A 21760-nucleotide genomic window follows, 5' to 3' on the forward strand; every position below is an offset into this window, starting at 1 on the left:
TAATTTTTCACTGCTACATAATAACAAAACCCTTAGTTGATGCACCAATTTTCCCAAGTTGGGTTTTTTCAGGGACAATTGTCCAAAAATAACGGTGTCATTTTTATGTGGTTGTGCTAGTATTTTCTCAGATTCTAGTGTTATTTATTTTCTGCATAATTTTATTTGTGAAGGTTACAGTGTGTTTAATTCGATGTTTCCATAGCAATAAACTAAATAATTAATTTATCAGTTAGAAGAATTAATACCACTTGCTGCAATAGGATTTCAGTTTTGGGAATTTTCACATGGTATTAGAGTGTGAGTGATCAACCTAGAAGCTCAGAAGTGGAGGAGAAAATTTCGCTGGTCAATGGGAGAAACAGGCCGAAATTTTAAGAAGCAGCACAATATCCAGACAGACAGGCGAATTACTGGGGCAAAGATTCGATTTTTAGTTGCAAAGTTGCAAAAAAGTCGAGTTGCTCGGGTTAGTGATTCCAACAGTCAGAGGGAGCAACTGCATCTTAGATTTTTGCTGAGAAAACTCCTTGGTTGGACACAAAAGGTTTTACAGCAGTTTGCAATAGAATAATCAATGTCTGGTGAAAGAGAAAAGCACACACAACAGAGTGAAAATTTCTCTCAGGGAACTTTGAGTCCCAGAAGTTCGATTTTTCCAAATAGATTAATAGTAGCAACTAGCAGATCTGCGCATTCCATAAGGGAGTGTGAATAGCAAAGCAACAGCCAAGCAAAAGGAAAGAGGGGGTTTTTGACAATTTTTTAGATGGCCACAGCAGGGCTTAGGGATCAGGATAGATTGGAGGGTTCCTCCAACTATGTCATCTAGAAGGACATGATGTCCTTCCTGTTGGATGAATATGGCCTAAATCTCTACATAGACAGTGTTGTGGAAGTTCCCCAGGATGCGGATAAACTAAAAGAATACACGAATGAAATGGTGAAGTTGAAGCAGTTGATCCTGGATGGAGTCTGAGACCATATAGTCTCGCACATAACTAGCAAGGATACAACCAAAAATATGTGGGATGCTCTCTCCATGCTATATCAGGGCACTTCCGAGCAACGGAAGATGTTCCTGGAAGAAAAGATTAGATGCATCAGGATGTAAAAGGGGGAAGGCATAGATCCCTTCCTCACCAGGATTTAGGAGGTCTGATACCAACTTGCATCTGTTGGGGCAACACCTCAACTAACAAAGTTGGTGAGATTAGCATTGAACAATCTCTTTGAGGAGTGGCAAGTTTTTGTCCAAAGTATATTGAGTAGAGACAAACTACTAGAATGGGACAAGATGTGGTCAGACTTGCAGCAAGAGGAGTTGAGGCGAGCTTTGTTAAAGAGCTCCATCAATAGCAGCAAATCGAAGGTGGTGAAAGAGGAGGAAAATGTGGCTCTCACATCAAAGGGTTCCATTTAGGGGTAGGTGGGATAAAGAAGGACCTGTCAAAGGTCAAGTGCTTCAGATGTGGTGAGCTCAGTCACTATAGCACATTGTGTCCTCTCAAGAAGAAGGACAAGTCAGAGAAGCAGGACCAGCAAGCAGCGCCAGGTGAGATCGACAAGTTGTCCTCTAGGTTGGAGGAAGACTTCACGATGTTGGAAACCATACCTCTAAGAGTGAGGTGAGGTGAATTGGAGTTGTAGCCATAGAGAGATACAAATTTTGGTAGGGTCCTTAAGGAGTGGATCATTACCTTGATACAAGGGCCCATAGTATTCAGTAGCAGGATGGATCAGTGGCAATTGATGCAATCAGTACCAGAGTGACAATTGCATACTAATGGAAATTAGATGTTGAGGAGCGCAGTGTTGACAATAGAGCAAGTGACTCAGTGCAGAGTTGGTAGTAGCATAGATTCTTCAGTGACAGTGTAGATGCTAGTAGCAGTCAGGACTCGGGAAACAAATGCATCGTGCTAAACACAATTTATTTAGTATTTTGGATGCTTCTCAGTTGCAGTAGTTGCAGTTGCAACAACAACATATGAGAGGGAGTTGCAGTGCAGATGTAGTGTTAACAACAGTATGGCAGTGTCAGCAGTAACACAGATGTAGCATCAGAGTTACGCAGTGGTTGGTGGGAAGTTTGGCTAGACATTAGCAACATGACAGGAGGTGATACAAAGATAGGGTGTTGTGGCAGAATTTGTAACACTAGAGAGAACACATACCTCTCTAAGAGGGAGTGTTAGTTTTTGTAGCATCAAATGTGTTCTAGCCATGAAATTTGGTGGAGAGGCTAGAATACATGAGATATCCAAAACCTAGAAATCGTTTCTGTAAATTTGACCTAGAGATGGCTTAATTAGATTATTAACTAGTTTTTAAATATTTCCCAAGTCTAAACTTAGGGAATATGGTTAATTAATCAGAATTAATTAATTCAAGGTGAAAATAGTCTAGAAAATCACATGGATCGACTTCAAGATGATCTTAGCCCTTGATTAAGATTTAATCTTGGTTGTTGGAGTCCCCAACAAAGGATTATAAGAAGAAATCTATGGGCACTTAGAGAAGAGACACCAAAAGTTTGATTTCCTTGGCTGATCGATTTCTAGAGAGCAGTGGTAGTTGCCAGAGAGCCATAAATCGAAGCAGAGAGTGAGGGGCAGGGACAACGAGGTTGGAGGAAGTTTTCAAGATCCAGCGAGTCCATTTGCAAAGAGGCAGAACTACCACAATGAGGCTAATGCAGGGCATACGGGGAAGCCTCCAGAGGGTAGTTCAATTTAACTTGAGAGAAGACGAGTTTCAATTCCAGAGGCCGGGAAAGGGTTCCAGAAGGTTGGAGAGATATTTTCTCAGCCAACCTCAGACACGACTACAGGAGAAGTTGATTCAAGTTGAGTGTGGAAAACATTATGCTAGGGTGACGTAGGCCAGCGCAGAGGCAGTTTGGATGACTCGAATCTATAGTCAAAGCCCTAATTTGACTATGGGGTGAAGAAAATTCCTCACTAGAATTTTGCTAGTATTTTTCTCTATAAGATTGCCAGATTCAGCATCCAGATTATTGTACTCATAATTTCTCACTGTTGCATAATAATAAAACCCTTAGTTGTTGCACTAGTTTTCCCAAGTTGGGTTTTTCTAGGGACAATTGTCCAAAAATAACAGTGTCATTTTTATGTGTGGGTGTGCTAGTATTTTCTCAGATTCCAATAATATTTATTTTCCACATAATTTTATTTTTGAAGGTTGCAGTGTGTTTAATTCGATGTTGTCATAGCAATAAACTGAATAATTAATTTATCAGTTAGAAGAATTAATACCAGTTGCTGCAATAGGATTTCATTTTTTGGAATTTTCACATGTTGGAGCTATGAGAGTTATGCTACATGACCAAGGCCTACCACTGCATTTGTGGGAAGAGGCATGTAACACAATAGTCTACTTTCATAACAATAGTTCTCATTGGATTCTTGGTATAATTACACCGAAGGAGCCTCTGTTTACTGCCATGTCTCCAAAGATTTGAGGAAGAAGCTTGAGTTGACAACAAAGCTACGCGTTTTCGTGGGTTACACCAAAAATCCACACAATTATTTTGTGTACTTACCTTCCCTTAGAATGAAAATTGTGTGAAGGGATGTAAATTTTGATGAGGAGAAATCAATGCAATGCTCTCTTGAGAGGGAGCTTCAGATCCCACCAGAAGAGGAGCTTTTAGCTCCAAAACAAGAGCCTCAGGAAGTTGTGGAGCAATCACAATTGTAGGATCAGAGAGGAGGCGGATTGGAGACATATGCTCAAGCATAACCATCCAAAGAAGGTAGGAAAAGAACCATGGACGTTGATAGACTTGTGTAGAATGTGAGGGAGAATGTGGGAGCTCCTTGTAATTTGTGCAGGAAAAGGAGGTCACATGAGAGGTACACTGGTTACATGGCTCTAATGACTGAGCTTGTAGAGACTATGACATCCTCCTTCGAGGAAGCAGTACAACAACCTATTTAGGTTGATGCCATGGTGAAAGAATACAAATTCATCACGAAGAAAAGTGTTTGGGAAGTGGTCCCAAGACCGGAAAATAAATCAGTTGTGGGTTTGAGATGGATCTTCAAGGTTAATCATGCAACAGACGAAAGCATAAAGAAGTATAAGGCCAAATTTGTGGCCAAAGGATTCTCTCAAGTTGAGGGAATTAACTATGAGGAAACCTTTGCTCCTGTAGTGAGGTATTCATCCTTTAGATCATTTCTTTCATTGGTTGCACATATGGGGTGGAAGATCCACAAGATGGATGTAAAAACAACATTTCTCAATGGTGTTATTGAGGAGGAGGTGTACATCAAGCAACCAAAAGGTTTTGAGACATTTGATCGAGAGTCTCATGTGTGCAAACTCAAGCGAGCGTTGTATGGTCTTAAACAAGCACCATGTGCTTGGTACACCATGATCGATAATTATCTCACTGGTTTGGGCCTCACCAAAAGTGAAGTGGATGTGAACCTCTATCATATTTTGGTAGAAGGTAAACTGCTTATCATAGTTTTATATCTTTATGATTTAATATTAACAAGTGATGAGCAGTTGATCAACTCTTACAAAGAGGACCTTGCAAGGGAATTTGAAATGAAGGACGCAGGTCTCATGCACTACTTCCTCAGGTTAGAGGTATGACAAGGTGATGGAGAATTGTTTGTGTCTCATGGAAAGTATGCCAACAAGATATTGCAGGGATTTCACATGGAGATTTGTAAACCCATGGAGACATCTCTAGCGACCAACTAAGGGAAGAAGGATTCCCATTCAGGTGAAGAGGTTGATGATACCATTTATTGGTAGTTAGTGGGTTCACTAATGTATCTTATGAACACATAACTAGATATGTGTTATGAAGTCAAGAAGTTGAGCCAAGTTAAGGCAACGAAGCATGTTTTACGGTACCTCAGAGGCACTAACTAGTATGGATTATGGTACAGACGAACAAAGGGAGTGAAGCCATGTGGCTTCACAAATGCAGATTGGGCATGGAGTCCATCTGACCGAAAGAGTACATCAGGTGGAATTTTCAGTGTTGGGTCCGCAACAGTTTTCTGGTACAACAGAAAGCAAAGATCTGTGGCACTCAGCTTGACAGAAGAAGAATACATGGCTACAAGTCAAGCAACATGTGAGGTGATATGGATGAGAAAGATACTCGTGGGACTATTTGGTCAAGAGATGGATCCAACTGTGATCTATTGTGATAATCATAGTTGCATTAAGCTCTCTAAGAATCTGGTATTTCACAATCGATTCAAGCATATAGATATATGGTATCATCATTTACATGAGAGTGTGCAGAGGTGGATAATGTTGCTACAATACATTCCGACAAAGGAACAAGATGTTGTCATCTTGACAAAGGATTTGACAAGAGGGAAGTTCGAATTCCACAAGTGCAGGATAGGGGTGGTTGATAATCCATTTCTTGCTGAGAGGGAGTGTTGAAAAATGCAACAAGAAAGTCTCAATTTGATTTTGCCTTGGTCAAATTGAGAAAATTCAAATTTCCACATCAGCAGACAACTTGGAGAAAATCAACTTGTGTGACATGGCTCTTGTCACTCAATTAGCTTAGTAAATTGAAGTTATAGGGTTTGGTGTCACTCAGTTCGCTCAATAAATTGAAGTTATAGGGTTTGGAGTTCAGTTAAGCATGTGTGATTACGGATTTGTAGCAATCAAAGTCAGTTATTTCAAGTTGTTTTCAGTTAAACTAGTTCTAATTATTGATGGAACTAGTGGAAGGTCAGTTGTGCAGTCGGACAACAGTCTAACTCAGTGATCATCCAGTTAACTGATCAATAAGCCAAAAATAACTAGTGCATGCAAAGAATTTAGTTCCTCATCTGTGGTGGAGATTCCAAGGAAGTATAACATCAATTGTAGACTAGTCTTGAGTGTACAAGTGTTGCATGCAACCAGATGATCAATCGTGAGAATTGCGCAATCAATTGGACGAGAATTCCCAAATAACAGGGGCCTAATTCCTCAGGAATTGCGCAATGAAATAAGGACTCAAGTAGAGGCAGAAATTGACTAAGTATGGGTCAGAGCTTCTCATTGAGCATAGAGATAGGTTATTCACTTGCAGGTTGAGCTCAAAATTTTAATACGATGCTATTCATCTGATTAATAAAATTTTAATACGATGTCTATTCATCTGATTAATGAAAGAAGACTTAAGGGGTTTTTAGTAGTTTCTTTAGCCTAGAAAAATGTTGTGCATGTGTGTGATTTATTATTGCATGTCCGAGATTGTTGTTCTAAATTGTAAATTGAATTCCACAAAGCAGTAGAGTAGAATTATGTCTCTTGATTCAGATTAAAATTTCTTGAACAGTTGCAATTCCACACCATATTTCTACAGAAGCTATGATGCACAATGAAAGCTCCCATGTTTTGGAAGAAACACAAGCAAACCCCACCATATTGGATGAGGACCCCTCAATGTCTACATGAGATGAGCTTAAAGAAATAAGAGCGTCCGAAGAACCATCTATGGAGGACAACAATCCACCATCAACTCCATAAATTTTAGATTGCTTGCTTGTTTTTTGTCATATGAACAATTACATGATAGTAGTCTGATCTAAATTTTCTTTGTGCAAATTGGCTTATACAAAAACATATATAAACAACTTAATAGACCATGATGATATTAAGTTGATGAAGACTCTAATTTCCCCAGAAACAAATCTCCATCAAAGACTATTGCAATCTTTTCATATATTATAATGTAAAAATATATGTATTTCTAACTTAAAATACGTATATCAGATTATTGTATTTTAACATCGAAATTAATAAAGATGTTAAATAAGATTTATTTAAATAATGGCTTATTCATTCATATTTTTTTTTTCTATTTTTATAACTATTTATAGTGATACCACTTAACTTAATCCATTTTACAATAATTAAAACTTTATACTTTTTTTCTTTCTTCTTTCTTTTGCTGCAAATGCAAGCCGACTCATCATTGTTATTAAGGAAAACCATGCCACTAAGAATAAGTTGGTGGTTGTCTGTAAAGGGGCACACTTTCACTCCTACACTTGAGGCCCATTTACAATAATCAAAATTGATATTTATATAATACAAAAATAAAATACTTTAAAACTTATAATAATAAATAATAAATAAATAAACTCATTCATCTAAATTTATAACTAGTTCTATCTTGCCCGATTCCCGGTCTTACTTCCCTTGCCTGCTAAGGAGAACATTCTCTAGATGGCTCCCAGCTTTGCGAAAATAGTTGCTGGCTCAGTTCTGTCCGTCTTTGGGGGGCAAGCTCCTACCCATATCGTCAGTGAAGCCCCAGCTGCCACTGTCCAAGTGGTTCAGGCCTCACTCGATGAGGCTTTGAAGTTCTTTGAAAGTGCCCTAATATGCCGATTCAATGGTTTTTTGCCGCGACTGACAGCTCTCCACAGTTGGATCTCGGAGGTATGGAAGCCTCTAATTCCTGATGCAATTAATATCTACACTTGTGCTAGGGATTTCTTTATAGTAGATTTTGAAAACTGTGAAAGCTTATAATGTATTCTAGATTCCGGCCCTTGGTTTTGGGATAAATCAGGCCTATTCATGAGGCCCTGGAACCCATCATTCGATCCCTCAACAACATAACCTCAGCACCAATTTGCATGAGATTGCCAAACCTACCCTTGCATCTCTAGAATTTCTCTTCGCTGGAAGCCATTGGAAATGCAATTGGGAAATTTTACTGCAGGTGCCCAGAAACAGAGGAATATGCCAGAACCACCTATGTACACATCTGTGTGGAAATGGACTTTGGCGCCGGATTCCCAGCTGAAATACACCTAACAAGTAAAGACTATGTGTGGAACCAGAAACTCGATTACGAAAGTGTCCTCTTCAGATGTCGATCCTGCTTTGAGACAGGCCACCTAGCCAAAAATTGCCCAAAAGCCTCCCAGAAAAATTCTGCTAGAAAAAATCACCACAGATCTACATGGTGGGAAGGAGCACAAAAATAACACTACACTGTCATCCAAGAAGAATACTCTCGAGAAACTCTGAATTACAAGAAATCGGGCAAGATAGAAACAACTCTCAATACAAGCAGGGGGAAAGCCTCGCCGAACAACAAAAAAGTGAACTCAACAACCCCTCAAGCATCGACAGTTATGAGGTTTTGAATAACGCACAAAATAAATCTTCATTTAATAGCAAAGCAAATCTCCTAGACCAAACTTCTTCTCCGACAATCTCCAAAAGGACGAACACAATAGATAGCGAAGCTAAGACACCAATATCCCAAGAACCAGAAGAGATGAAGGAGATGCAAGATAAAGAAAGTTGGAAGACCGTAGAGAAGAAAAAGAAAGCTACATCACCAATCTCGCCAAGAAAGACGAGGAGCCAGACAATTAAAAATTAAGAAATTATAGGTCCGATAGACCAATTTGGTCTCAGTGGACGTTAACCATCATCATCATCATCATCAATAATTTAAAAATTTTCTGAATTTAGACTTCTGTGATCCATAATGTTTAGAGAGAAAATTTTATGGAGAAATCACATCAAATAATTATTGGAGCCAATGTTTTGAACCCTCTACTGTGGTTCATCGTCATGACAAAGGTGGAGTATCTGATCTACCATTAACAATATATATATATATATATATATATATATATATATATATATATATAGGAGGAGATGCTTCAAAGAAAAAAACTATCAATTGATCCTTTAGAAATTCAAAAATAAAAATTAAATTTTATTGAAACGTTATAAAGTGTTAAACACACATGGGAGCAAGAATAATCTGAATGATAAATCATGAGAGTACAATTTTATTAACAAATGATTTACATTTATAGTACAACATGTGACCATTGGGTTTCACATCCCAAGGTCTCTTGGACTACTTTGTCTATTCAACTTCCACACTAACCCATTGAGGATTAGGTGTCCAACATTCCCCCCCTTAATCCGAAGGGTTATGTATGAGTCCAAGAAGAGAGTTGTAATACAAAATGTGCAAATATGCATGGCAACACTAGGCTGAATGTGCTCTATGAAATGTTGGTATAAAGGGCGGTGGTTTAAGGATGACCACCAATACTGGAATGCTTAGTGCAGTTCCTGGAACTCTTCCAAAACTGGCAAGAAGTTAAAGTCTTTTGCTAGAGGAAGTGCTCCTATTGTTTTGAAGAGGGAAACCTTCAACCATGAAGGGGAGGTCTCACCCCGCATAAAAGGGAGAACTTCAACCTGAAAAGGGAAGTCTCAACCTGTGATGGTTTAAGGATGACCAACAACTCTGGAATGCTTAATGCAATTCCTGGAACTCTTCCAAAACTAGCAAGAAGCTGGAGTCTTCTGCTAGAGGAAGTGTTCTCGATTTTGTTCCTGGAATTCTTCCGAAACTGGCAAGAAGCTGAAGTCTTCTACTAGAGGAAGTGTCCCAGATTTCCAACTGAATGCATGTTCACGGGCATCTTTGTCTCTAGCTACAACTTTGAAACTGGTGTGGCAGGTTGTGGCTCGGGCTCGCTTGATGTGACTTTGAAGCTTGTAGATGACCATCATTCCCCCCCCCCTGTCAGATACAAGGTGAGAAGATGGAGAAAACTCAACTGCAAGACTGTTCAATACTCTAGAACAAGTTCTGACATGTGTTTGGAATATCTTCTTGGCTTTTGATGCCCATTGCCAAGAAGCGATCCATCCAAGATGAATCTTTGTTCTTGCAGGACGTTTGTTTCTGAAGCATCTGTGTGAAGAATGGGTGGTTTTATGACAGTGCTTACATGGATGAAGATCAAAACAGTGATCTTTCAAATGGCCAACTCGGTCACAGTGTTGGCATTTTACAATCTGTTGTTGTTGCTGATGTGGAAGAGGGGCAGAGTTTGGAACAGATGAAGGTGAACTGTCATGAGGAGCAGGTGAACTGTCATGAATGAATCCAACACTCTGAAACTGAATGGGCTTTGAGTAGTCTGGAATATGAAAGGACAAGTCCTTGTCATATCCAAGACCAGTTCTGTGCTTGTTGTGGACAAGCTGTTCCCAAGGTCTGATGATGGGCTTGGGAAGTGCAGACTGAATTTCTGCATCTGCATGTACAACTGTTGCTTCATTTGAATGAAATGTAACATTATTGATTTGTTGTTTATGGGAGTCTGTTTCATTTTTCTGAACAGAAACAGGTTCAGAATGATGATTCCTCTGTTTTAATTCTTCTTGCTGTAGTTGAGTTTCAAGCTGCAAAAAATCAATTTTCTCTTGTGCATTTTGTAGACATATTTTAATATTGAATAGAGAGGTTTTGTTGATCTTAACCATCTCATCAACAGTGGAATGTATCAGAGTATTTAACAACTCTAATGCATTATCAAGTATGGTCATTTTCTTCATTATCTTATACGTTAAAGAAACTGATCACAACTATCAACCAGTGAAGAAGAAGCAACAATCACTCACAATTCAATGTCACTGCAATATCCTTTATAAATGTCAGCAATTTATCAGTGTGCAACATAAAAGATTACAATCAGCTCACCAAACTCTTTATGCAGCAGTGGAATCAAGGAATCAATGCACTATAATGAGTTTTAAATACAATGCTACGCTGGAGCAGCAGCAACTGCAAACTTGCTTGGATCCTTCAAATACTCGTTCACTCTTCAACATATATCAACACTTCAGTATCAGCTAGTGAGAAGAATATACAGCCACACAAACAACCTCTAAATGGCATCCAAATTGTGACAAACTCATTCTGGTATGGTAGAAATTGACCCAGAATACCAACAGACCAACCAGCAGCAATATATTAAGTAACTCGATAACTGTGTTTGAGCTCCTCCAAGTACCACACACAAACACTTTATAATTCGGCTCAGATCACGAAGATGAATTGTGGAACCAATTAAAAATTCAATTCATATACCATGAATAACTCAATGTTTCACCACACACTAAATTTGTTTTGTTCATGCATATTCTTCGTCTCCATTTGATCTGGTTTCAACCTTCAAATTTTGAATCCCTGAGATGAAAGGCACAGATTTGCTAGGGCCTTTTCTCTTCCACAAAGAATTGAGGCCACCTCAGATCAGGAAGATGAGTTCAGCGAGGCGAGCTGTAGTTTTGAATCGGAAACAGGGATTCAGAGAAACCTTTAGAGATGGAGATTCAGTTACCATTGCATTTTCATTTGGTAAATTATGTAGAGGAAGAAGCCAGATAATCAATTCGGTGCAGAGGTTCAACAAAGTACATAAGAATGCTGATATATATAGCAGTGGCACCCATAAATAAACTTCTTTTTTTTTTTAATCTGAATACACAGTCAACAAATAGAAGTACAGAGGTTGTTTTCTTCCTAATAGTGGCCAAATAAACAAGGTGTATAAAATATTGGAACCTGTTTGCTTAGCTTAATTTGCAGCCCGTCTATCTCTTCAAACTCGGCTTCTTTACACTAGCAATCTGCCCAAAATTTATCTCTGATGTAACACACACCCACTCTTTCAAATTAAAGCTAATAATCTTTGGTTCATCTCTTTATGGTTTATGAAAACCATATCCTCATCACACAAGGTTCTTCATATTTCAATTAAAACTCATCCAGAAACTTATCAAAACCCCTCATCCATAACCAAACATTCGGAAGCTTACCAAACAATCACAATAACTCTCATTCATATATGGCCGGATTCAATTAAAGAGTGCGCCCTTGCCTTTAAACCCCAATGTTTAATTCTGATATGTTTGCCAACAAACACATTATATTTGGTTTAAATCTCAAACATCAAACTACTCACGAAGTTTTCATTTCATTTAACATTTATTCCCAACCTGCACATATGGTTTTTAATACGGATTTTCAAACAAATCTCCATAAACAAAAGCGCCCATGTGTTAAGACTGAGTCTGGCAATCATATATCATTTTCAGGCATTATAACTTTATGCAACCACCATCATATCTTACCCGTTCAAATTCATGCAATAATCTCAGGATCGCGCCTTCAGATTCTGGATCTCACCAACAATCGAACCATTCGATTCATGAGAGTTATCTTATTTCAAAAGACCGTTATTATTCCGTCGAAATAAAACATACCTGTTTATCAAAATGCTGTCAGCACGGCTTTGTTGTGGTATATAAGTTTGCCTCTGTCAAAAATGGTTCTGTTTACAAAACCCAGAATTGATGTCTCTACGTTTTCCTCAGATCAGACCATTCATCCACATTCTGCCTCTGTGGTTAATACTTCTTGGTTTCTTCACAGTATCGCCTTTTGCCATACTCGAATCCTCCAAGACGGGCGTTTTCATCGACAGTCCGCACATTCACATTGTTTTCATCGACAGTCCGCACGGAACAAAGAGAAGACCACAAAACTCATGGTCAGGAAGGCCCCACACCCGTGGCTCACAAGATTCTGGTACCAAAATCCTCCACCGCAAAACAATGAGAGGAATAGGACTGTGTGTAAACCAGGATTTGGCTAATAAAGATGGTAGTCTCCTCTGATTTCAATAGACAACGTTCACATATATGAGCAGCGTTCACATATAGAACAACGTTCAATAGACAGCGTTCAAATGTCAGGCCAACAGGTAACCCAAGCGGACAAGGGATTTTGGTATGGGTGTAGGTAGTCGAGTCGTAGTTGTTTGGAGGGTCGATAGCGGTGGCTATGGGGTTAGCCTATGGAGGTGCGTAGGAACAACATAACATCACATTTATAAGGAGGACTCTGCGTCCAGCATCGTTCTCGACAAAGCAGAGCGTATGGCAGTCAAAGCAGCAAATACATATGGGAGTTGATGCGTTTTGTATGCAGGTATGGTGCAGCGACAGGAGCTAAAACGTTCAACTCAAAACATTTTATGTGCTGTCAGGCTTAGCCAGAAACCAATTGACTGTTATTTCGACTCCTCATGCAGCAAAAACGTACACAGTGACAGAGGTTATAATTAATGAAATGGCTAAGCGAACAGTGGACGTTGCAAAGAAACAGCACTGACAATGGCAGAGAATGCCCAAAAATGAGAAAACGCCTTTCTGACAGAGCCCAAATTAGTGGAGCGTTAAGATTCTTACGGACAGGTGTACAATAAGGAATAGAACGCTCAGTTATGATAATCAGATAGGGCAGTGCTGCATGCAACAGAGACCATCGCTATTCAAGGAGACAGAGAATCGACAACGCTGAGTAAATGTCAGGGTTGGCAGGGAATTTCATGGTAGAAGACCTAATGCATAAATGGTGAGATAGAAGACTACGCAATTAGAGGTTGAGAAACCCATGCAAAAGGCCACACATCATGGCTCTGATACCATGTTAAACACACATGGGAGCAAGAATAATCTGAATGATAAATCATGAGAATACAATTTTATTAACAAATGATTTACATTTATAGTACAACATGTGACCGTTGGGTTTCACATCCCAAGGTCTCTTGGACTACTTTGTCTATTCAGCTTCCACACTAACCCATTGCGGATTAGGTGTCCAACATAAAGTCAAAGTAAAATGAAAATGAAAATAGTAGTTACAAACGTTCAAAAAAATCCCCATAAATTGAAAAATAATAATAATAATAAATAAATAATAATATTAAATAAAACATAAAAAAATTAAGAATTGAGAATTACACAATTTTTCAAAACAATAAATGAATAAATAAATAACTAATAATAATAATAGATAAATAAATAAATATAAAATGTAAATTGAATAAATAATAAAATTTAATAATTAATAATTAATAATAAAGATATTTATATATATATATTTTTAAAGAATTATACAATTCATGTATATATTCTAAGGGAAAAAATCAAAATCCAGATAAACAGAGAAATTCATGGAATAAATAAAAACTAGGAATGGAGAGCAGGGATCCAGTTGTTGCTAATTTTCCAACCTTCATCCCTATTCAGATTGTTACCATGCTTCTCAATTTCTAAAGCCTCTCTGAACTTCCTATGATGGAAGTGATCAATTTTGGCTAAAACTCGGGAATCCTCAATACATATGTGGTGTTTAGTATTAGACGCATGCTCAGCTAAGGCAGATGAGCGGGACCTGTTATGCCTAATATCTGTCGCATGCTCTTGGATCCTTTGCTTGATGGAACAACCCGTTTCTCCAATATAGGGTGTTCCGCATGAACAAGGGACTAAGTAAACACCTTTCATATCCTTGGGGTCAACATACTGACTACTAGAGTTTGCTTGATAAAACTGTAGTTATAGAAAATTAAATAAGAACCCTATTAAGAAAATCTCTAATGAGGTTGCTCGTGCTATTAATTCGAGAAATATCCCTAGCCCCCTAAAGAAAAAACTTATTGTTAGCAACCCCCTCACCCCTAGGATATATGGGCTTCCCAAAGTCCACAAAAATGGGGTTCCCCTTCAGCCTATTGCCAACACAATAGGAGGGCCTATGTATTTTCTTGCTAAGTTCTTAGCTTCAAAACTGAAGCCCCTTGTTGGCCATATTGAATCCTTCATTAAAGACTCAGCCTCTTTTGTTAAAGAGCTTAAGGGTAGTAATATTGACCCTGCTGATTTTCTAGTGAGCTTCGATGTTGTCTCTCTCTATACTAATATTCCCATTAATGAGGCTATGGAAGTTATTAAACGCATCACCGATCCTGATACTGCTAAGTTGGTAGGTCTCTGCCTTACCTCTACTTTGTTTAGTTTCCAAGGAGAATTCTATGAGCAAACGTGCGGAGTAGCTATGGGTTCTCCCCTCTCTGCCGTGGTCACCAACTTGTTCATGGAAGACTTTGAAACTAAAACCCTTGCCTTTGCACCCCTTCGCCCTAAGATTTGGAAGAGATTTGTCGATGATACCTTCATTGATTGGCAGCATGGACGTGACTCACTGGATTCTTTTCTTTCTCATCTTAATAATCAATATGAGTCTATTAAGTTTACTATGGAGACTGAGATCAATGGTAGTCTCCCCTTTCTCAATGTACTTATCTCTGAAAAAGGAGATGGTACCTTTTCTCACCAGGTTTATCGTAAAAAAAACTCACACTGAGCAGTACCTTCATGCAAGCTCCCATCACTATCCTCCTCAAAAATTTGGTCTTCTCAACACCCTAGCCACTAGAGCTCTTAGGATTTCTGATGAAAGTCACTTTGAAAGTGAGAAGTCCCATCTTCTTAAATTTTTTTATGATAATGGCTATAATAAACACCTTGGTCTCAAAGCTTTTCGAAAAGCTAGCCTCGGGCCTAAGCCAAAAAAAGATCCTCTTGGTTTTGCTAACTGCGTTCATCTTCCATTCATTCTGGAACCACTGCCAAGATCACCCGCATTCTGAGTAAGAATAAGGTGCATACTTCCTTCAAGCCCCTCAACACTATCCAGAGCTCCCTTAGGTCAGTTAAGGATCATGTTGACCCCAAGAATATGAAAGGTGTTTACTTAGTCCCTTGCTCATGCAAAACACCCTATATTGGAGAAACAAGTCGTTCCATCAAGCAAAGGATCCAAGAGCATGCGACAGATATTAGGCATAACAGGTCCCGCTCGTCTGCCTTAGCTGAGCATGCGTCTAATACTAAATACCACATATGTATTGAGGATTCCCGGGTTTTAGCCAAAATTGATCACTTCCATCATAGGAAGTTCAGAGAGGCTTTAGAAATTGAGAAGCATGGTAGCAATTTGAATAGGGATGAAGGTTGGAAAATTAGCAGCAGCTGGATCCTTGCTCTCAATTCCTAGTTTTTATTTATTCCACGAATTTCTCTATTTATCTGGATTTGGATTTTTTCCCTTGGAATATATATATAATTAATTCTTAAAAAAAATTAAAAATATCTATATATATATAATTCTTAAAAAAAATTAAAAATATCTATATATATTTGAATTGTATAATTCTTAAAAAAAATTATCTTTATTATTAATTATTAATTATTAATTATTTAATTTTATTATTTATTCAATTACATTTTATATTTATTTATTTATTTATCTATTATTATTATTAGTTATTTATTTATTCATTTATTGTTTTGAAAAATTGTATAATTCTTAATTCTTAATTTTTTATGCTTTATTTATTTTATTTTTATTAATTTTTTTTTTCAATTTATGGGGATGCTACGTTTGTAATTATTATTTTTATTTTCATTTTACTTTGACTTTATAAGGTTTCAATAAAATTAAATCTTTATTTTTGACTTTCTAACAGATCAATTGATAATTTTTGTTTCATATTGTTAATGTTAGATAAGATACTCCACCTTTGCCTTGATGATGAACCATAGTTGAGGGTTCGAAACGTTGGCTCCAATAAATTATTTGATGTGATCTCTCAAGAAAATTTTCTCTCTAAAAATTTAAAATTTGTGCCAAGTCCATAATCATTTTAAAAATATTGAATATCACATCCATATAGAAAGGAAAAACAAAACAATGGTGAATTGACCTCTTGTGTTAATAAAGGTTATCATATATATTTTAAACAAAAATAAGTATTATCTATGAGATGTAAACTAATTGGTTTGTGTGGGGTTTATTGCAAACCACGAAAAATGTTTAAATTTCATGAAGGGTTGAGGATGAGAGCCACTTTTGGGGAAATTAAATTATCATAAAGAGTCGACTAGCTTTGCACAACAATTTACTCTTCAAATGCCAGGTAAATGTGTCATTTAGTAACATTGTGTAATTCCAACCTAGGGTGAAAGACTCTAGGTAAATGTGTCATTTGGTAAAGTTGGGTGAATAATCAAAATTTGTAAGCATTGAAAGGGATAAATATCTCAGGGTGCAAACCTCTTCTTTGAGTGCAAAAGGGATTTGATCCCTTTTGAACCTCCATAAATCTAGAGTTAAGATGAATCTAGAGTCATTTTAAACAGCGTAACTATTAAAATATATAGATTTATGTGTTTGGAGTGGTTGATCAATGAAGAAAATTCTACAAATAGGAGATTCTTAGTTAATCACAACTATTATATTGATAAATGAAGAAAAAACCACAATTCCAAGATTTTTGGTTAACCACAATTATTATATTGATAAATGAAGAAAAATCAACAAATCAAAGATTTTTGGTTAACCACAACTATTATATTAAATTTTAGTTATTAAATTTTACATTATATTTCAACATTTTGAAATTTAAAGATTTTTGGTTAACCACAACTATTATATTAAATTTTAATTATTAAATTATACATTATATTTCTACATTTTGAAATTTGAAATTTTTTAGTTAACCACAACTATTATATTAAATTTTAGTTATTAAATTATACTTATATTTCAACAAATTTTAGTTATTAAATTATACATTATATTTCAACATTTTGAAATTTAAAATAAGAATTGACAATTTTTGTAATTATTAAATTTTACATTATATTTCAACATTTTGAAATTTGAAGATTTTTGGTTAACCACAACTATTATATTAAATTTTAATTATTAAATTATACATTATATTTCTACATTTTGAAATGTGAAGATTTTTAGTTAACCACAACTATTATATTAAATTTTAGTTATTAAATTATACTTATATTTCAACCAATTTTAATTATTAAATTATACATTATATTTCAACGAAATTTAAAATAAGAATTGACCATTTTTTTTAATTATATTTCTGAGAAATAAAATAACTTAACCACTTATTAAAAAATTACTCCTTTACAAATTATCCTAAATATTATATCTTTTCTAAAATACAATTATATATCTGCATATTTTGAAGGTAGGTAGCTTGTTTAAATCCATGGTAAAACAACAGATCTTTATTTAAAAAGTGTTTTTCTCTTCCATTAAGAAAATAAAAATAAATAATGCAATTAAACTAATTAATTCATTCCCTCATTTAGGGTCAGAAATCATCCCTGGCGTCGGTTGGACGCATTTGGGTGATCAGAAAAACGCATTAAATTTGAGGATTCGTCATTCGGAGATGAGAAGCGAGGAGTGTTGAAACTGAATTTAGCAGATGGGGTCGGAGAAGCTTTGTTCGTCGTCTGCTTAAGTGAGAGCGAGGGGGGGAAATTTTTCTTCTTGGTCGGGCGAACGCCCTTAAACGTTCCAATTCCATGAGCTTCGACAACCTATGGATACTACAAACTCAGTCCAACCCTCTTCAATGGTTGAACAACCAGAAGAGGATGAATGGGGTATCTACCTTAATCCTTCCTGCATATTCTACTTTAATTTTTTGGTGTGTGTGTGTACATTGTGTTTTCAGTTTTTGAGTGTGTGAGTATTTTTTCTAAGTTTGGGTATACCATTAGCATAGGTACTCTTCTTCTGGTTAACCACTGTTTACCCACATCTATACCTGCTTGTTGAAGTGCGCCTACGCCCATACTAGTAGAGCTAGGCCAGGATTCGCTCATTGGTATTTTTGAGGAATGATTGGGAGAATGCCCTTGGCCATTGAATCTGCAAAATTGCAAGCGGTTGAATCCAGATGATTGAATTTCGAATCTGACTTGTAGATGTGGAGATTGTTGAGAATGTATGCCTGATAAGCGCGGAGTTATGTTTGACCTCTCAACTTTGCCAGCTCAAAATGATTGAATAAATCCAGTTTTCTCAAGTTCAATGAATTTATCAAGATCATCAAGTTGAATATCAATATGGTCAAAGGAGTATGTGCATAGTCTGCATGCCATTGCTTTCTTCTATTCATATATTATTGTTAATGATGGCAGTGTTTTTATTGGCTAAATATGCTGTTTGCTTTGGATTAATGTATGGGGGCAATGGGTTGCAATTTTTTTCTTTTACTCTTCCCATTTATGCAGTATAAGGGTTGATTTGCACTGTTTTTTTCTGAGTTAACTTAAACCAGGTTCTGGAGAAATGAATGTACGGGGGTGCACAATTTCTTTTTTACTTATTCCATTTTTTTGATATAGTCTGGGTGTTGTTGTTCATATGCCGATTTTTCTGAGTTAGTTTAAAGCTGCTTTTAGAAGGTACCAAAATTCGTGAAAACTGATGAGCTTTGCCCCCCTTAACAAACAACATAACGGAACCCTGTGTAAATTGATAATAATTGCATTCAAAACATATCTTAGTTTAAGGGTTTGTGCAAATTAGACCTAAGTGAATATTGTGCTTTGTGTTGCTCTTTATTTAAATTTTCTTAGCTCTATCAAAATAGTGCCTTGCTGATTGGCGTCCTTTCCATGCTAGTATTTCTGAACTCCTGCATTCATTGTTCCATTGGAGCGAGGGTGATCAGACATATTATTATGATTACTATCTTTTGGGTCGAGGGGTTGGGGAGCTAAAGGCCATTGAATTGGCATATCCCATTGCATATCCCCTCGGTTCATTGTGTTCCCCCTAAAATTTGAACTCTTGCAAATTGGAAGCATTAGCGAATGGATGGAAATATCACCGAGTAGTGTATTTTCTTTGCATTGCTGAAACTCTAGTTGGGTTTCTGTGCTTTAACTGCTGTACCACTGGTCATGGTTTTTCTGTGTTTATAGATGCTGATGGGTTTGAGATCCCCTGCCTGAAAATCGAGAAGCCTGGTACTGTTGAAAAAAATGCAGCGGAAACAGAAGACTCAAAATCTTCTCCTCAACAGGTGACATTAGAACCAAGATCTCTTATATTTGCTTAAATTCAATCATTAAGGCAATAAATTGGTTCTTTTTGGATCTCTGTCACAATTTCATTGTTTTTCTGTTTGTACAAAGTTTATCACCCATGCCACAAGTTGAGCAGGCAGGAATTCGTCTAGTTTGAATTTAAGACAGATATGCATTCATTCATTCACGTGTTTTAAGTTTGAAAGACCATGCATTTCCGAAAATGAAATCAGATGGCATTTTTTTGGACTATGATGATGTTGTTGCTCTTACGAAGGCTTACATTGCATTGTTGATATTCTAGCAATGTTTTGCATTCCTGTTATATATTTACCTAGTTCTGAGTCTTTTTGGACAGGTAAAAAGCAAAGAGGAAAAACTCTATTTAGGACCACATGGAGCTCCACCTTCATTAGTAAAGCAGCAAGAACTTAATACAGCTGGAAGGAAACAACGATTTAGGCAAAAGCTGAAGGAAGCGGATGAAAAGAGCAGTTCAATAGGGCACGAAAATAAGTTAGAAGCTTTGCGAGACCTGATTGGTCGTAAAGGAAGTGCAATGGCACCAAGAGGTTCTCCTAGAGAGTGGCTTGATCCTCATTGCCATGAAAACGAGTTTGAGCCATCTGCTTAGTTTTACTTCAACTCGTTCTTGAGCAGCAAATCTTTTATTAGAATTCTGTTACAAATTTGAACTTCTCTATTTTACTTGAAAAGGGGATGATTTGTGGAGCTGACCATCTTCTATAAATGCATGCTTTCAAGAAGTAAACTTTATTATGATAAAGTTCCAATGTTTGCTTGTTTCTTTTCTGTTAGAAGTACACATGATATCATACCTATTTGTGTGGAAAGTTTGTTCCTCCCACCTATTCTACATGAATGGTAATCAATCATAAGGCTTACCTTTGAATTATGTCACCTTCTTTTGAGCACGATTATGTTTGTTGACTATAATTATGATTTAGGTTGAGAGGCACTGCAATGTAGCCTTTTGTAGTTTTATGTAATTCTGTTATGGCAATTATAATGCTTCAATCTAATTAAAAAAATAAAATCCTAATAATTCACGATAATGTTATTATTTTGTATTTAATAAAACGATTTCTAAATTAGGGTCTTTTCAACAGTTTCTTACATACCCAAGTCAGCTATGTTAGTAAATTTATAACATGTATTTTCTGCAGATGAATGGGTACGATGGTTTGTTATAATATTATTTGAATTTTCTTTTTGTGATATTTATATGCTGTTTCGTTATTCTTTATTTTGAAAATGATGAAGTTTGTGAATTCATCCGTCCTATTAAGTTACCATTTATTGTGTGTGCTTGTTACAATTGTTGTTCATTGTTTATGGGAAGAACTTGCATATCAATAAATTCCATCTTGTTCCATTGATCTGTTTTCCACGACAATTGTGAAATACAGGGGATGCAGGGGCTTTTTACTGCCCTCAACTCTGGCAAGGGATGTCAGAAAATTAAAAAAAAGACAGTTTGTAATGTTCTGCAGTTGTGCATGTATGTATTGTTACCTTTGAGGTAAATAGTAATTGCCATATCATGTTAGATTCTTCCGTTCTCTTACTTTCGGCAGTCTTTGGTGAAGATAAGATCTTACTTAGCTGCAAATAGTTTCACAACTCTCTTTTAAAGTTTAATAATCTTTTTTGAATATCAAGATGTTGAGTGTACTTTTAGATTTATGTGGAAAGTTTGTCGATTCAAGATTGAAGTCTGTAAATTTGTCTTTTACAACTTTTTCCGAACCATGTGTGTGGAGCACATTTTTACTGCAGATCATTCTATCAAATATCTTGAAAGATTGCATGCTTCCTCTGGCAACAATCACTATGTCGTGTTTAGTTTGATGAAATCTGTGTATATACATGAATGCTAATATTGTGATTGGATGGTTTCACAAAGAATGGACACCTTTGTACTAAATATATACTAAAAGAAGCATAGCATCCATATACATTTTTGAAATTGCACAATTGTTGTATTTATTCTTTTCTCAAGGATATTTATATCCCATAGTAACTGAGAAATTTGTAGGTTATTTCTGTCAATTTAAGCTCTTTAAGTATTTATTTTGAGCTTAAGAAGTTTTTATTTAATCATTTCCTGATTGGGAATTTGTTAGAATAA

At 36.5% G+C, this 21760-nt stretch overlaps 2 protein-coding genes across 2 annotated transcripts; both read left to right on the plus strand.

Moving 5' to 3' along the window:
• Window positions 1-14446: 14446 nt before the first annotated feature.
• Window positions 14447-15055, plus strand: LOC149142261 (uncharacterized). The gene has a single exon (XM_089451436.1). It carries the CDS (start codon window positions 14447-14449, stop codon window positions 15053-15055), a length of 609 nt encoding a protein of 202 aa, XP_089307562.1.
• Window positions 15056-17891: 2836 nt separating this feature from the next.
• Window positions 17892-20524, plus strand: LOC149142262 (Na-translocating NADH-quinone reductase subunit A). The gene is made up of 3 exons (XM_089447658.1): window positions 17892-18174; window positions 19504-19604; window positions 19967-20524. The coding sequence occupies exons 1-3, from the start codon at window positions 18111-18113 to the stop codon at window positions 20240-20242; spliced, it is 441 nt and encodes a 146-aa protein (XP_089303784.1). The 5' UTR covers window positions 17892-18110; the 3' UTR covers window positions 20243-20524.
• The last annotated feature ends 1236 nt before the right edge of the window (window positions 20525-21760 follow it).

The sequence above is a fragment of the Pinus tabuliformis genome, chromosome X (genome assembly GCF_031772625.1).
Source record: "Pinus tabuliformis cultivar Carrire ecotype Pingquan chromosome X, CPIR1, whole genome shotgun sequence".
NCBI classification, from domain to species: domain Eukaryota; kingdom Viridiplantae; phylum Streptophyta; class Pinopsida; order Pinales; family Pinaceae; genus Pinus; species Pinus tabuliformis.

What these genes read in the sequence shown, in the direction of transcription:
- LOC149142261 (XM_089451436.1), top strand. Translation starts at nt 14,447, where the DNA reads ATGTATTTTCTTGCTAAGTTCTTAGCTTCAAAACTGAAGCCCCTTGTT.
- LOC149142262 (XM_089447658.1), top strand. Translation starts at nt 18,111, where the DNA reads ATGGATACTACAAACTCAGTCCAACCCTCTTCAATGGTTGAACAACCA. An exon ending in ACCAGAAGAGGATGAATGGG is followed by an intron (nt 18,175 to 19,503) that starts GTATCTACCTTA and finishes CTGTGTTTATAG; the next exon opens with ATGCTGATGGGTTTGAGATC. An exon ending in CAAAATCTTCTCCTCAACAG is followed by an intron (nt 19,605 to 19,966) that starts GTGACATTAGAA and finishes CTTTTTGGACAG; the next exon opens with GTAAAAAGCAAAGAGGAAAA.